This window comes from Vulpes vulpes, chromosome 3, assembly GCF_048418805.1.
Source record: "Vulpes vulpes isolate BD-2025 chromosome 3, VulVul3, whole genome shotgun sequence".
In the NCBI taxonomy this organism is placed as follows: Eukaryota; Metazoa; Chordata; class Mammalia; order Carnivora; family Canidae; genus Vulpes; species Vulpes vulpes.
In genome coordinates, this window is record NC_132782.1 from 38,178,281 (window position 1) to 38,196,013 (window position 17,733).

Sequence of the window (17,733 nt, forward strand, 5' to 3'; positions counted from 1 at the left end):
CAATGATAGGAGCTATATGAATAAGAAACTATCCAGGTATTAGATAAATGGTTTCCTTGATTTTTGCTTTTCCTTTCCTGTTTGTCCATTTAACTCTTCTGTAGCTTTGCATATAAATTAGTTATACCACTGTAGTAGTTTCTTCCAGTGTAAACTAGGATTGACATTTTCTCTCTGCTCCCTAGAGATAAAATGAGAAGTTGTGGCTTAGGGTTTTAAAACATTTTGGATTGATTCTATCCTCAAAGTCTACAGTATCACTTCTAATAATATACGCATTACTATATTTTTCCAATTAGAAGCATTTCCCTAAATCAGATTTTTAAAAAAATGGTACTGAATGACAACGTTTTATATGAGAAATGAAACCTAAAGACTTTATAAAATCTTTATAAAAAATTGGATGTGAGAATTTGTTCAATTCGGGGTTTTTCAGTCTTTCTGAATTTTAAATTCTGCCTCAAATAAGCCTGAGAAATGGAAGCATTTAATTGGGTAAGGACTGACAGTAGTGAGAGATTTGTCGTTATTTTGCTTACAAGGTTAACATTAGATTATTTTCAGTCGCATATACAAAACTTTAAGGAAAGCCTTATGTTTCATTTTATTAATCCCACGTAGAAGCCTAAATCAAATGCCATTTCTTCTGAGGTATCACGTCAGTTGGGAAGTGGCCACCTTCCCTCTATACCTACTTTGACATGGAATTGTTGTGGTTCTTCCCACAGATCTTTGTTGATAGGGAATGTTTTCCATGTCTGGTCTCCCCTCTGCTTCCTGGTGTCAGGAGCATATGTTTTTGAGTTTGAATTTTCTGTTAATGCTGTTGTACATGACGTACAACCGTTGGTAGATCTGGGCCTACTCTGGTGACTTTTAGAGAAAATTCTCTAATTGGGGAGCATTGTAATTTAATTGTAATTAGGGAAAATTCTGAAATATCCGACTCTAGCTGTTTCAAGGAATACAGGACGTAAAACTTGTATATCTGCTGAGAACTACATAATGTCCATTGGTTTTCCCCTCTGCTTTCACATTTTCATTTAACACTCGTGGTGAATGATTTACTACTTTTGCAGCTTTGTCTTAAAGATACTGTCTGGTCTGACCTAATTTTGACTCTATCCCTTGCTAATTGTATTATCCTGGACAATTTTTTAAAACAGATTTATTTATTTTAGAGAGCGTGAGCATTCATGTGAAGGTGTGGCAGCAGAGGGAAAGGGAGAGAGAGCCTTAAGTGGTCTCCATGCTGTGTGGAGCCTGACTTGGGGCTGAATCTCATGACCCTGAGATCATCATCTAAGCAGAAACCAAGAGTTGGACACTTAACTGACTCTGCCACCCGGACACCTCTATCGTGGACAATTTATTTAACTTCTCTACACCAGGGGTTTGGAAACTATGGCCCATGGACCAGATTGAGCCTACTGCCTGTTTTTGTGTGGTCCATGAGCTAAGAATAGTTTTTACATTCTTTAATGTTTGAAGAAAATTCTAAAAAGAATACTTCATGACATAAAAAGCATAGTAAACTTGTATTTTAATAAGCATAAATTAAGTTTGAATGGCATGGAGCCATGCTTATTCATCTATGTATTGTCCATGGCTGCTTTTATGCTACAGTACTTAGAGCACATGAAGCACAAAGCCTAAAATTTTTATGTCCGACTCTTTGTAGAGAAAGTTTGCCTATCCCTGCTCAGTTTTCCCTTCTGTACAAGGGGAAAAATAGCACTTCTTGCAGAGCGATCTGAGATAATGAATGAAAAATGCTCGGTATAAGGCCAACAGATAGATATTAAGCAATCAGTAAATGTTAGCTATTGATGTTGTCATCATCTTCCCATAATCTATATGGTAAAGGTGGGCCTGAAAAATCTCTTCCTTTTCTCCTTGCTAAAAACAAAATTATTTTTATATTATTGTTATGCAAAATTATTATTGTTTTTTTCTAAAGAGCGTGAGTGTGGGGTAGGGGAGGGGTAGGGGAGAGGGGGTGAGAGGATCTCAAGCAGACTCCCCACTGAACGTGGAGCCTGACACAGGGCTCTATCTTACAACCCTGAGATCATGACCTGAGTCAGATGCTCAACCAACTGAGCCTCCCAGGCACCCCTTATTTTATCTCATTTGTGTTTAAACATTCTGGTATTCTCCATGCTCAAAGATCTCCTCAAACTCCCTTCATTTAATTGTACATTACTCTGTTCATCTTGCTCACTATAGCCCAACTGTACACCCAATGACCTTTTTTACACCTTCCATGTCCCATCTCCACCTCCATCTCCCATTTCCTCATGCCAAGTCTACTCCACCTTCCAGAACTTGGCACCCACATCACTGCCTTCATATAACCACTGTTATTTGTATGTACACTATGCCATACAATCCCCTTTCCCGAACAACAAAAACACAGGAGAATTTTGGGAATAAAATCCCCCTTGGCAACTTTCTTGAGCATCTTGTCTGTATATTTGAGAGCACACATCACTTTCCTGGTTGTGTTTTAATTCTGCATACACTTTGAATCCGTTCTTTCAGGGCGATGCCATTGTTCCAGTTTGTGGAGTTCCCCAGATGTGTTTAATGTAGCAGTATCTGATGGATATTGTTTTCAAATGCAAACGTTTATCTTTTTTTCTTTCTGCTTTCCTAAAGTATGGATTTTTGGCCTCTTTTCAGACAGAGTTCCTTGATATAAGCCAGCTGTCTTTCATCCATGATTTGGGACCAAAGGGCATGTAAGTTCCAGGGTTACATCTTAAAGAGAATTGTGAAAGCTGATAAGTATTACCATTTGATTGACCATCCTGCCATGGTGACAGAGCTTACCTGACTTGCCTGCTACTAGCTTATTTTCTTCCCAACAGAGTCAGAGCCACTCAGAGGGTCTATTTATACAGAGTGGTACCTTGCTATTACTGAACAAGGGTAGCAACTGCTCCATCCTCCTTCTTAGGGCCTTACAGCACAGATTTCCCCTCGCCCAACATTAGGAATGTTTAATACAGGTAGCAAATATGGTATGTGGGAGAAAGCATTAGACATAAACGTATTGCATATTTGAAAGTTGCTAAGAGAAGCCATCTTAAAGGTTCTTACCACAATAAAAAATTTTAACTATGTATAGAGGTGGATGTTCACTAGACTTATTGGGGTGATATTTTGCAATATATACAAATACCAAATTAATGTGCTGTGCACCTGAACCTGGTATAATGTTATAGGTCAATTATACCTCAATTAAAAAAAATCAAATGTATCAAGTCCCTTCTTTAAATAACTTACAAAAGTTAGCTATTTATCACTCATTTCCATGATTAAAAAAATAGTGTGTAAAATTTATGCTAGGTAACGAGATTAAAATTTACTTAATGATTATTTTTCCTTCAATAATACGAGAGCTTGATGTTATCAAGAGCTTTAGTAAAGAACATTATTAGTAGTAGTTTTAATTTTTTTCTTTGGTTAAGCCATTCGTGTTGTTGTTTCTTGTCATATCCCTCAAAAGTAAGATATTTCTCTTTCCAAAGCTCTAATAAGTGTGCCTTGTTCCTTTGGTATGACTCGGTCCTAGAACTGTAGGTAAAAGGATGAGTATTTGGAAACCTTCGGGCAGGTACCTCCAATGGTGTTGACAGCAGCTGAACCATCCCTGGGCAGGTCTTTGGTGATGTCTGGGGTCTTTTTCAGCTTGTCCCAATGACTGGAGGGTACACTCAGCATTTGGAGCCAGAAGCCAGAATGCCTAAGGTCCTGCACTGTGTGCAAGAGAATTTTGCTGACCAGTTGCTTTTAGAGATCAGCAGCTAGAGTATCCAGCCTAGTGAATTCCATATTGAGCTATTTGAGAGTGAAAAAGGAAGGAGAAGAAGTGATGTGAGAAGGAAACCGTTTATTTAGTCCAAGTGGTGAGGCTGTATCAGCTAAGTGTGAATTGGAAATCTGAAGATGTTGGGTTAACTTGATGTCTCTTTTAGAGAAGGTATGATAATGAAAAGATCCGGGGGACACAGGATACCAGGCTTGAATTGCTGTGGTCAGGGAAGAGCCTGCTACCGCTGGTCCAAAAGGTAGGACTTTGCCATTTTGTGTGTTTGTTTTAATAAACTGGATGTTTGGGGAATTTCACATGCTGGTTTTCAATTACGAATCCATTATATATCCTTTGAAAGTTACAGCAGAACAAATTTTAAATTATCTTAAGTCCCAGGTTTCAGCACCCATTTAAATATTCTAACTCAACCTGGGGCTTGTAGGCAGAGTGTGCCAAATTTATTTTATAAGTAAAAATAAACTCAAAAACTGGTCAGCCGAAGAACTTATACAGATGACCAATAAGCACAGATAGATGTCTCAGTATCACTAGGCGTTCAGGGATTGCAAATCAAAACCACAGCGGGGTCCAACTTCACAGCCACTAGGATGGCTGTCATGAAAAAGACACAGTAACAAGTGTTAACAAGGATGTAGAGAAATTGGAACGCTCCTAGATTGTTGGTAGAAATGTAAAATGGTGCAGCCACCCTAGAAAATGGTGCAGCAATTCCTCAAAATGTTAAACACAGGAAGTGGGTTTACCGGGCATTTGGTAACTCTAGGTATTTATCCCAAAGAATTGAAAAAATATGTCTGCATCACAATTGGTGGAAGATGCTTTCACCAGCAGCATTGTTCAAATAGCCAAAAAGTATGAACCTCCCAAATGTCCATGATTTGATGAACGGTTAAACAGAATGTGGTATATGTGTACAGTGGAATATTATTTGGCCATAAAAAGAGTGAAGATTAATGGGAATGGGGTTTCCTTCTGGGTCGATGGAGCTGTCTGGTTGTACAACTTTTTAAATATATTGCAAACCACTGAATTATACACTTTTAAAAGGTGAGTTCTACAGTATGTGAATACAATGTTTAGAAATTTTTAATGAAAACAAACAAAAAAAATTGAAATACTAATTCCTGCTGTTTCCTGAATGAATCTCCATAACATGCTAAGTGAAAAAAAAAAAAAAAGCCAGACACAAAAGGCCACATTTTATAAGATTTCATTTGTATGAAATGTCCAAGAATAGACAAATCGATAGAGACAGAGTAGATGAGTGGTCTCCAGGGGCTGGGAGGAAAGGAGAATGAGAGTTACTGCTAAATGGACATGGGGTTTCTTCTGGGTGGTGACGACATTCTGAAATTAGGTATTAGTGGTGATGGTGCACAGCTTTAGGAATATCCTAAAAACCACTGAACTCTACACTTAAAAAAATAAGCTAAAAGATAAAAGAATTGATCAGATTTCAGGGATCATGATTTTAGACTTAACATTTGTAAGGATGTATATTCTGATGTGTGATATAGACAGAGAACATTATTTTTTTTTAAAAGATTTTATTTATTCATGAGAGACACACAGAGAGGGAGGCAAAGACACAGGTAGAGGGAGAAGCAGGCTCCCTGCAGGGAGCCCGATGCGGGACTCGATCCCAGGACCCCAGGATCACAACCTGAGCTGAAGGCAGACGCTCAACCACTGAGCCACCCAAGTGCCCCAGACAGAGAACTTTAATTCATATCCTGTGTCCTACCCAACCAGACTCCTGTGGACCAGTGTTCTCATTTGATTCTTGTTTGTGTCCTCAAAGCATTTATCACAATGTTCTGGAGATAATAGTCTCTGTCTTTCTCTTAGATAAATAAAAATAAAACCTTAAAAAATATATATATATATGCATCAAAACTCTAAAACTAAGACTTAACTTTAAACATATTTAAGACACACTACCAGCAAATCATACCATTAAGTCAAGCTCTTATTTTCTCGATTTTAAAAGGATAGTAGAAGGGGCGCCTGGGTGGCTCAGTGGTTGAGCGTCTGCCTTGGGCTCAGGGCATGGTCCCGGGGTCCTGGGATCGAGTCCCGCATTGGGACCCCCACAGGGAGCCTGCTTCTCCCTCTGCCTGTGTCTCTCATGAATAAATAAACGAAATTGAAAAAAAAATCAAAGGATAGAAGAAATTACAAGGAAAAGATCAAGAGATTAGACTGGAGAAAATAAAAAATTTCTGAGTTCCTGTAAAACAGTTTTGCTAAAATTAAAAAAAAAAAAAAGGAAGTAATGCACTAGAAAATATTTGTCTTCAGGATCCCTGGGTGGCTCGGTGGTTGAGCACCTGCCTTGGGCCCCGGGTGTGATCCTGGGGTCCTGGGATCGAGTCCCACATCGGGCTCCCTGCATGGAGCCTGCTTTTCCCTCTGCCTGGGTCTCTGTCTCTGTCTCTCTCTGTGTCTTTCAGGAATAAATAAAAAATCTTAAAAAAAATTTGTCTTCAGACAGAATGCTGTAACTTAGCGCTCAGCGGGCTCCGGTGCGGGGTCCTGCGGAGCACTCCTGCCCTGACTTCAGCTTTGGTTAAGGTGGCCGCTGGGCTCAGCCCAGGCTTTCGGAAGGCAGCACCTGCGAGTCTTGCCCAGCCCCGGGCGGGGGGGTGATGCCCCCACCAGCCCTGCACCGGCTCGGGCCCGCACAGTGGGATGCCTGCAGACCAAGGCGTCCTTGAGGCCTCGCGCCCTGCTCCGCCCCCCGTGCCCCCCTGCCAGGGCTCCCAACCTCCCTCTGCACCCCCGACATGCCTCCTTTACTCACACCCTGGTCTCAGAGCAGACTTGGGGGCCAACCCAGCCGGGGACCTCTGCCCAAGCGAAGGCCGCCGTGGTCTGGTCCCCGCACGCTGACCGGGGCCTAGTGTCGCCGGCTGTGCTCCAGCGCCTGTGACAAGGAGGCAAGACCCCTGCCCTCCGGGAAGCGACAGGGAGTGGAGGGGGGGAGGCCGCAGCTCTGAAGGGACGGGAAGGCCTTGAGGCTGGAGAGGGGACCTGGGCGCGGGGTCAAGGGACTGCAGCCAGCGGTTAGGCTCCCTGCAAGGGGCAGCCGCCAAAGACGGGGCCAGATGTGGTTTTTTTTTTTTTTCTTTTTAAGATTTTATTTATTTATTCATGAGAGAGAGAGAGAGAGAGGCAGAGACACAGGCAGAGGGAGAAGCAGGCTCCAGGCAGGGAGCCCGACGTGGGACTGGATCCCGGGTCTCCAGGGTCACACTCAGGGCCGAAGGCGGGCCCTAAACCACTGAGCCACCCAGGGATCCCCAGACGTGGTTAAATCAAACAGCTGAGCTCCCTCGCACCTTAAGCTTCGGATTAAATCCAGCCTCTACCAGGGCAACCCAAAAAGATCCGATCCTCCCTGGAATGAAGCGTGTCGTCGTTTTACAATTGTGCGGATCTTTCCACAAAGGTTGAAGCCTTGGTTCCCCTCAAGAGGTATTTCCCGAGCTACGTGGGCGCGTTCCAAAGTAGCAGTACCAGAGAAAGCGGCAAGCTGCTGCTGACGGCGTTAGTCTAGAAGTTTCCTCAGGGCAGAAACTATTGGTATCCGAATAGGAGTTGCTTTTAAGGAGGACACATTGGTCACTCGCTCTTTTTTGTGTTCGTATCCGTGCTCAAGCATCCGATCGCTTTCTCATGCTTGCTACCTCGACGCACCGAGATCACGCACAGGGGCCAACTGAGCTTTCGGTGCGTCTCACAGTGACCTGGTCTCGGGGACAAGTAAAAAGAAAAATAAAAAACAAAAGACAAACACGGAAACCATTTCTTCTCACAATTTAAAACATCTGCTCATGGGCAGCCCTGGTGGCTCAGCGGTTTAGCGCCACCTTCGGTCCAGGGTGTGATCCTGGAGACCCGGGGTCGAGTCCCGCGTCAGGCTCCCTGCATGGAGCCTGCTTCTCCCTCTGCCTGTGTCTCTGCCTCTCTCTGTGTGTGTGTCTCTCATGGATAAATAAATGAAATCTTAAAAAAAAAAAAAAAACATAAAAAAAACATCTGCTCATGCGGCATATCTGCATCTGGTAGTGGACTGGACGAGAAGTTTCTCATCTCCAGTAACGTCCAAGGAGATGTATGGATTTTAAGAAATAAGTGTAGCATTTATTTTGCTGAACTCTGAGCCATACCCAGAATGCTACAGACAATAAGAACAAGCAGACAGATGGTTCCAGGTCAGGGCAGGAAGCTAAAGGGAGCGGTGGGTGGGGTCAGGGCCTCCCTGCGCAGGAATGTTTAGGCGGAGAGCACAGGAGCAGGAAAGGCCCATGGGAGCTTCTGGACAAAATAATTTCTAGGCAGAGGACTAGCCGACGTAGAAGCCCGAAGAAGAAGCACCTTGGCAGGTGTGAGGACAGCCGGGCGTGGGTGGGGAGAGAGAAGGGCAGGGGTGAGGCCCAGAAGCCTGGCTCCGGGGCTGTCTGCATTTCAGCGCCAGAGCAAGGAGTGGCACGGGCAGGAGGCGCTTGTTAGAACAGACTAGAACCTCACCTGCCTGAGAGCAAGAATGTCTGTGAAAGGGCCTGTTCCTGGCGCGAGGCACAGTGCTGAGCAACGTACGTGCATCAGCCCCCTGATTTCTCACAAGCACGGGTGAGTGGGTCGCTCATTCCAGGGGGGGAGCCCCCTCCAGCCGTGTCCCCGGGCTCACGCAGAGCTGGAACTGGACCCCAGGGAGGGCGACTCGTAGGGACGCGCTTTGCTCCCCGAGCAGCTGCCGCTGGCTTCCCGAAGACTGGTCACCCGTTCCTCTCTTGGCGAGTGGCCTCTTGTTACATAAAAAAAAAAAAAAAATCTATTGACAAAAGAGAGAAAATGAAAGAAATCAGAGGAGTTTCAGGAATGGTATAATCAAGAAGAGCTTTATAGAAAAGCACCACGAGTCCATTTACACTGATGTCTGGATGACTAATAAGAGGAATTCATTATCAAAACTCAAGTTGTCTTTTGCATTCAGCTTTTTCAAAAATCCAGCTGTCACAGGGGTTGCCTGGGTGGCTCGGTCGGTTAAGCGTCCCACCCTTGATCTCAGCTCGGGTCTTGATCTCAGGGTCATGAGTTCGAGCCCCGCGTTGGGCATGGAGCCCACTTAAAAAATGCAGCTGTTACTACTACGCTCTTCTGTATTTGCAGGCGCCGCATCTCAGAGGGGCAGGGGAGGAGGGCACTTAGGGTACCCCCAGTGCTGACCGGTGCTCTGGCCTGCCGGGACCCCCAGCCGTCTCCTTGCCATTGCTAAACAAGGTGTTGATCACCTGGCCTCTGAGCAGATTGAGAAAAGTACCTGTTTCTTTTTTTTTTTTTTTAAATATTTTATTTATTTATTCATGAGAGAGAGAGAGAGAGAGACACAGAGACAGGCAGAGGGAGAAGCAGGCCCCATGCAGGGAGCCCAGTGTGGGACTCGATCCTGGATCTCCAGGATCACGCCCTGGGCTGAAGGCGGCCCTACACCGCTGAGCCCCCCGGGCTGCCCCTAAAGCACCCACTTCTGCAGGAGGACACCGCCAACATCGCAGGCCTCCTGCACCGGGGCTCCCCGCGGAAGGCGTACCTGCACCATAGTCCCTGTGGCCTGGTCCCAGGGACATGTTTTCCAGCCCTGGTCCCGATGGTTGTGCCACCAGCCTCCGCTCTTAGAAGCATCTCTGAGATGTGCTGTGTAATGCCAGCCACGGGAGCCGGTGCCCCTGGGGACAGCTGGCTCCAGTGCGTGCGGTGTGCTCCACGTGCAGGCCCCCAGGTTCACGAGCGGGCAGCTGCGGAGGGCACGGGGGCGCAGCAGGGCCCGGCCGGGAGAAGGAGCCCGGGCAGGCACCGGTCTGGCCGTGCCCTGGCCTTGGTTGACTCCTGCCGACGGGCAGCTCCGCAGCTGCCTCACACCCGGGCCTCGACCCCCCCGCCTGGGCATCCTGCGCCTTGAGCGCCGTCGTGAGAATTCTTACAAAATGTGTAATTCCTGCACTTATCGACAATTATTGAGAATCTTACCCGTTATTCTACTCAGGTGCCTTCCATTGGGTCCCAAATAGGAAACTTCCTTCGGAATTTAATTTTTTTAGGGGGAGACACCTTTTGATTTCTTTAATGTATTTGTTGGGTAAGAAAAACCAGGAAGCTTGGCATTGCCCTAATTATGTTGATATTGTGGTTAGGTGTTTGCTTTCTGTGACCTTACTGTTTTTCCCTTTGTTCACCGTTATCACATGTATGGCCTTTACTGTTAGTGAGGACATAACTAACTAAAGCGATCCCATCCCTTTTTTTTTTTCTTTTGATCCCATCCCCTTTTTTTAGGAAGGAGCTGGCCTATATATTGAAAGACAAATGAATGAAATGAAACTAGGTGGAGGGCAGCCCGGGTGGCTCAGTGGTTTAGCACCACCTTCAGCCCACCTTCACACCCCAGTGTGATCCTGGGGACCTGGGATCGAGTCCCACGTCAGGCTCCCTGCATGGAGCCTGCTTCTGCCTCTGCCTGTGTCTGCCTCTCTCTCTCTCTCTCTCTCTCTCATGAATAAATTAAAAAAATCTTAAAAAAAAAAGAACATTAAAAATACAAGAAACTAGGTAGAAACCAACATAGATTTGTCTGTAGTAAACCCCCAATTATGAAGCCCCTAAATTGCCATGTGGTTAGCAATTTTGGTGACACTGTATCATAGATTTTTTTTTTTAGGTGCCGGCTTCCCATGTTACATTTACCATATTCCTTACCTTGTGAACGTATTCACAGAAATGTTGGAGCATTTAGTATTTCTGTCTTTAGATTTTTGAACCTCCTTACTGTTTTCCTTTCCTGTTCTAGAATGTGCTTTACTTTGTGTGATATTGAATATGATATGCCCCTTGTTGTTTTATTCAGTTACGAACTGATTGATCACTACATAGTTGCCAGTAAATGTGATTATATGGTGTTATATGCAGCATGGCACCGTTGCCATTTGTGTTCATTTTATTTATTATTTTTAAAGATTTTATTGATTTATTCCTGAGAGGAGAGAAAGAGGCAGGGGCAGAGACAGAGACACAGGCCGAGGGAGAAGCAGGCTCCATGCAGGGAGCCTGATGTGGGACTCCATCCCGGGTCTCCAAGATCAACGCCCTGGGCCAAAAGCAGATGCTCAACCACTGAGCCACCCAGGCATCCCCATTTGTGTTCATTTTAAATCAATCCCATACTTTCGCTCGTCCCACTGCCCTTGTCATGCCCGTCATCTACATCCTTACTGCTCAAATGTCGTCCTAGCATGGACATCGCCCTTGAGCTTATTAGAAACGCGTAATGTCGGGCCTTGCCCCAGACCTACTGAATCAGAATCTGCACTTTACTTTTATTATTTATTTTATTACTATCATATTTCACTGACGTATAGCTGGCATACAACGTTATGTTAGTGTCAGGTGTATAACACTGTGCCTCCGCACTCATGTACATTATAAAATGCTCACCATGATACATAGAGTTACCACCTGTCACCATGCAAAGTTATTAAAATATTGACTGTGCTCCCTATGCTATACTTTGCATCCCTGTGATTTCTTTATTTTACAACTGCAAGTTTGTACCTCTTAAATCCCTTCACCTATTTTGCCCATCCTCCCACTCCTCCCTGCTCTGGTAACTCTACATGTATGAGTCTCTTTCTGTTTTGTTTCGTTTGGTTGGTTGGCTTTTTTGTCTTTAGATTCCACATAAATATGAAGTCATACGGTACTTGCCTTTCTCTGTCTGACTTATATCACTTAGCATAATACCCTCTCTAGGTCCATCATGTTGTTGCAAATGGCAAGATCTTTTTTTAATGGTTGAGTAATACTCCACCATTTTCTCTATCCATTCATCAATAAGTTACTTCCTTATCTCAGTTGTTGTAAGTAATGTTGCAATAAACATAGGAGTGCATACATCTCTTCAAATTAGTGAGGTTTTTTTTTGTTTTTTGTTTTTCTTTCAGGCAAGTATCCAGAAGTAGAAATGCTGGATGATTTGGTATTTCTATCTCTATATTTTTGAGGAACTGCCATACTGTTCCTCAAGGTGGCTGCACCAATCTATGTTCCCACCAACAGTGGGCCAGGGTTCCCTTTCCTCCACATTCTCCCCAGCACTTGTTATTCCTTATCCTTCTGGTACTAGCCACAGATTTTGCATTTTAACAGGATACCCATGTGAGGCTTATTCACGGTAAAGTATAAGAAGAGTTGTTCTTTATTATTGTTGTAGCTTGCGAGCCTGCCCCACTATATCCCTCTTTATCATTCATACCTTTCTTTCTAAAACACAGCTACCATGATAGTCTCATCCTCTCCCTTGCTGGGGCATGAGGATTCTCTAATTTAATAACCATCCTGGTGTTTTTGTTAAAAACACAGATGGTTAGGGTATCATGCTGAGTGAAGTCAGTCAGTCGGAGAAGGACACTCGTCATATGGTTTCACTCATACGGAGAATATAAGAAATAGTGAAAGAGACCATAAGGGAAAGGAGGAAAAATGAGTGGGAAAAATTAGAGAGGGAGACAAACCATGAGAGGCTTCTAACTCTGGGAAACAAAGGGTTGTGGAAGAGGAGGTGGGCAGGGGGATGGGGTGAGTGGGTGACGGGCTCTGAGGAGGACACTTGATGGATGAGCACCTGGTGTTATATGTTGGCAAATCAAACTTCAATAAAATAAAATAAAAATAATGAATCAGCTGTGGGGCCTGGGAAACTATTATTTTTTATTATTTTTTAAAATATTTATTTATTTATTTATGATAGAGAGAGAGGCAGAGACACAGGCAGAGGGAGAAGCAGGCTCCATGCAGGGAGCCTGATGTGGGACTCGATCCCAGGTCTTCAGGATCATGCCCTGGGCTGCAGGTGGCACTAAACCGCTGCACCACCAGGGCTACCCTACTATTTTTTTTTTTAAACAAGCATCTCAAGAGCTTCTGATGGCAAAGCAAGTTTAGGAAACTGGTCCCATGCTATGAAATCAGCCTCCTGAGCATGGCCTTCATTCACACTGTCCGCAGTGTGGCTTTTGCCCATTTTTCCTTACTATACTCCCTGAGACGCTGGCCATACAAGACTTTCTCCCAACACGTGCAGCAATTGTTTCCACACCGCAGTGCCTTTGCCAGCTCTTCCCTCCGTGCGGGATGCAGGCCTCGGGCTCCCTGCTTTGGGCTTTATTTGATAGGATCTTTCTGGCCTCGCTCAGATCCACCTGTTTGGGAGAGTGCTTCTAGCTCTTTCTCTAGTCAGAACTAAGGACTCCCTCTTAGACCCATCACCTTTTCAGTTTCTAGCACCTTCTTTGTGCCCCACTAGCCTCATAAGCTCCTTGGAGAGCATGTCTCTTTTACCTCTGTGCTGTTTCTTTCTTTCTTCCTTTTTTTAAGGTTTTATTTATTTATTCATGAGAGAGACAGAGAGAGGCAGAGACACAGGCAGAGGGACAAGCAGGCTCCCTGCAGGGAGCCCGATGTGGGACTCGATCCCAGCACCCCGGGGTCACGCCCTGAGCCAGAGGCAGACGCTCAACTGCTGAGCCACCCTGGAGCCCCTCCTCTGTGCTCTTTTTCCCCCCTTACTAACTCCCAGCTTATCACTGTATTTTTCCATTATGAGACTCTTAAATATATATTGAGTTGAATACATAGATGCTTTTGAGAGACCACATCATTTATCAATAGTCCTTAAACCTACAATTTGAAATAAAAAACAGAATATGTAGAGTCTTAGATGCTTACTGGGTTGTTTTGAAAGCAGGATTTTTATCTCTCGAGAGACTTATTTGCCTCTTTTATAATGGTTTATCTTAGCAGACGTTTTTCCAGTGCATTTCCATTCTTCCAAAAGCTGAGGCTCCTGCTGTACATGCAAGTGCTACCTGCCCATAGCAGGGGCATCCTCCCAGGTTATGTCATTAGTGTTTACAGAGCTAATGAATTACTTTGAATTGCTTGGTGCTTAGAAAAACATAATAGACTTATTAGTTTTTTTTTTTGTGGTCGTTCTTGCAAAGTGACTTTTAAAAAACAAAACAAATCCCATGTGTAAAAAATAAAATCATATCTATGGTCTGCTAGAGTGCTTACTTGACATAATTTGCTCTTTTTTTTCAGTGATTCAATACAACTCTAAAAATATTTATTCCCTTCCTACAGGTGGTTGATAGTGAAAGATTCATTTTTACTCTATATGAAACCAGACAGCGGTGCCATTGCCTTTGTCCTGCTGGTAGATAAAGAATTCAAAATTAAGGTCGGGAAGAAGGAGACTGAGACAAAATATGGACTCCGAATTGATAATCTTTCAAGGTAGAAATTTCAAATATTTTGACACAATTTATCTCAAAACCAAAGAGTTTCTCCCAACTTTAAGTGAAGAAGGAAGTAGAATAATTTAACTGTTAGAAAATTGTTATTTAGAACTCATCTTCAATAAAAAATAATGAAATGACTTTTCTTTCTATATATTTTTAAGTATATATCACTTCTCAGCCTTTGGCTAAGATCAGGTGTATATTTTTTTGACTATAGTATATCCAGTGTGCAACAGTCAGAATGAACAATCCCATGGGTTGATTTATGCCTGTTTTAACAAAATGTATGCCTATTAACAAAATTAATTACTCAGTAATACCATTTTACCAAACAAATTAAGGAGTGATTGTTTCACATTTTTAAAAGATAAAATTTTACTTTATAAATTGATATCCTTTAAGAGAAACACATAAATAGTGATTTGGTTTACAAAAGTTCTCTTTACACATAGATTTTAAGAAAAATATCTTGAACGGATATTCAACTGCCCATTTACTATGGATTTTGTTAGCAAGTGTGTGTGTGTTGATAAATGTTTCTTTCTGGAAGACTGTGTATGTCTTTTTCTCTATATACACACATTTGGCTCTACAAAGTTTAGCCTTATGTATACAAATATATGTATATTTCTTCCACACATTGACATACACCCACACACACCCTAATACACATTGGTGTGTGGTTTGTGTGTGTCTGTGCATGTATGTGTGTAAAGAGATGCTGAACTTCCAGATCTTCTCTGACACTAGAAGGTTTAAGATTATCCCCCTCACAGCTCGTACAGTACTAGTCGTAGTAAGTACCTTTATGCACGTTAGCATGAGTGAATGAGTAAATAATCTGAAAATGTATTTTTGCCATATTCAATATAGTTTAAAATCCTGCCCAAAATGTTCAGAAGTCTGCTTTTTTTGATATAAATAAGATGCTCTTTGCTTAAAGTCTTCAACCTATACTTGCTGTACTACAAAAACAAAATGGCACATGTTTTATTGTTAAATTTATTGAAAGAGACAGAACACGGAGTGATCATTCTTTTCCACATTTTGCTTTTCTTGGAAGGACACTTATTTTAAAGTGCAACAGCTATAGGCATGCTCGGTGGTGGGGAGGAGCTATAGAGGAATTCATCCAGAAACATGGCACCAACTTTCTCAAAGACCATCGATTTGGGTCATATGCTGCTGTCCAAGAGAATACTTTAGCTAAATGGTAAGATCGTTTTGCTCTAAGACTGTGGAGGTAGTCCTAGTATCTAATATTATAGTGGGCCTAAATTTATCTGGAATCAGTATTTGGAGCCGTGGAGACATATTATGCATTACCCTTGACAAGGGCCTTTCTTTATAAGACTACCTGAGCAGAGATTCATTTTCCAATTTTTGTAGTTAAGATTTTACAGTGAGCTTTAGGTAACTAGCTTTAGACTTTGAAGTTTGATTTTAAAAGCTAACTTCATACATTTTTAATGATGGAATGTGTATTTAAGTTATTAGCCATAATTGGGACGCCTGGGTGGCTCAGTAGTTGAACCTTCGGCTCAGGGCGTGATCCTGGGATCTTGGAATCGAGTCCCTCGTTGGGCTCCCTGCATGGAGCCTGCTTCTCCCTCTGCCTGTGTCTCTGCCTCTCTCTCTCTCTCTGTGTCTCTCATGAATAAATAAATAAAATCTTTAAAAAAAAAATATTAGCCATAATTTTTTTAAGAACGAGAATTTACTTGCTGGCTATTCCTCTTAGATAAAATGCTTTGCATGTTTTTCTACCCATGGTTTGGAAACTGATCAGTTTTCAGTCTCAGAAGGACAACGATGTGAGTTCAACAGGATGAGAGAATGTATCTGACTCATGTGAGGATGAGACCAATTTGTTGTTCCCTCAGCAGAATCCGGTTACTAGCTTCTGTCTACTTACTGGGCTTCCTGCATACCAGACGGATGATAGTGTTTGCAATCCTTGGTCTTCGGTTATACAAAGTAAACTGATGGCTTTGTAGAGACTCAGGCAGTGGCTTCCATCTTTTACTTTGCCATAAGATATGTACAAATAAATAAATAAATGAAACAAAAAACTTATCTTTCAGGTACGTTAATGCCAAAGGGTATTTTGAAGATGTGGCAAATGCTATGGAAGAAGCAGAAGAAGAGATTTTTATCACGGATTGGTGGTTAGTATTTATACATGGGGATTTTGTTAGGAGCTCTCTACAATTAGAAATGTAAAACCGCACTGCGGTGTTCCAGAATCATACATTACGAGACCCAGCAGTACCCATAGATAGTTTGGCCAAAGTCTCAACCAATTAACTAAAATAGCCTTCAGTGAAAAGTCTTTTCAAAAAACTTGCCCTCCAAATATATCATTAAAATATTTAGCTTAAATAGTTTTGTTTTTATCTTCCCATTTGGAAATAGAAACCCAAATATTCATCTTGGTAAAGGTTATTTTGCAATGCTAATACTGTTTTAAGAGCGATAGAAAACAATCTTCCTTAGGTACCTTCTTCATTTGGTCTTTCAGCTACTGGGTCCAGTGAATATACTTCTGAATTGTTCCTTTGAAGCTGGAATAATTCCATTTGCTTATTATGGAGTGATTAGGCCTGGTCAACTTTTTTTGAAGATATATCAGATTTCAACTTTTTGTCCCCCTTTACAAATAGCCATGAGAGTTACAATGCTTATCAGAGCCACTGGAAATCCCATGCTCAGAACTCATTTAGCTATTGGGAAATTGTACTCGTGGAGTTGTTATAGGCTTTATAGTTTGACTTTAGTTCCAATTATCCATCTGCCTGGATAGTTAAAACCAATTACAGATGCCAAAATTGACTACAGTGGAAATGAATGTGTCTGAAATGTGTTTTCCTTCCAAGAATTTGGTTGTTAAAATGTTCCTTTTTTCTGCCTATTTTGTTTCCTTTCAAATGCTATCTTACATATAAACTGTGAAAATATCATCATAATTTATTTCCTCTTAATTCTAGATTTTGGGGAATGGGGAGAGTAATTAGGAATATGAACTCATTCTCTTCTGTTTTGCCTTAGTGATATGGAAATCTGTAATTCTAGAAAATACTTTCCCAACCTTGGCACTATTGACATTTTGAGCCAGATAATTCTTTGTTATGGGTGGTTGTTCTGTGCATTGTGGGATGTTTAGCACCGTCAACATGTCTGGCTTTTACCTACTAGATGCCAGTAGCAAGCTCCTGGTTGTGAGAGTGTCTTCAGACATTGTCAAATATCCCCTGAAGGGCAGAGTCCCTCTTGGTTGAGAATCTTTGATCTAGGGTGGATAGATAAGATGTGTGATGGTCAGCATGTCTGTGAAGCTATTTATCCTCTTGTGTGTGGAAGAGCTAAATCTTGGCCTGTATTGTCATTTTTGTCTTTTCACTCAATGACCAGGAATAAAAGAAAGTTTCATACTTAGGACCTATATCTTTGGTTGAATACTTTATAAACACCTATGAGAATAAATTCAAACTTAATATAGTACTACATTCCTTTAGATAATATTTCTGAAAGTTT

General features: G+C 42.4%; 1 protein-coding gene across 15 annotated transcripts in view; it reads left to right on the top strand.

Annotated features, from left to right (window-relative positions):
* Positions 1–17,733, top strand: part of PLD1 (phospholipase D1) — a 205,714-nt gene that overhangs the window by 87,175 nt on the left and 100,806 nt on the right. For all 15 annotated transcript variants that reach the window (XM_072752219.1, XM_072752217.1, XM_072752223.1 and 12 more), the window contains exons 7-11: positions 2,686–2,744; positions 3,984–4,076; positions 14,042–14,194; positions 15,263–15,412; positions 16,284–16,367. In XM_072752219.1, the coding sequence (XP_072608320.1) occupies positions 2,686–2,744; positions 3,984–4,076; positions 14,042–14,194; positions 15,263–15,412; positions 16,284–16,367 (539 nt within the window). The remainder of the gene's footprint in view (positions 1–2,685; positions 2,745–3,983; positions 4,077–14,041; positions 14,195–15,262; positions 15,413–16,283; positions 16,368–17,733) is intronic.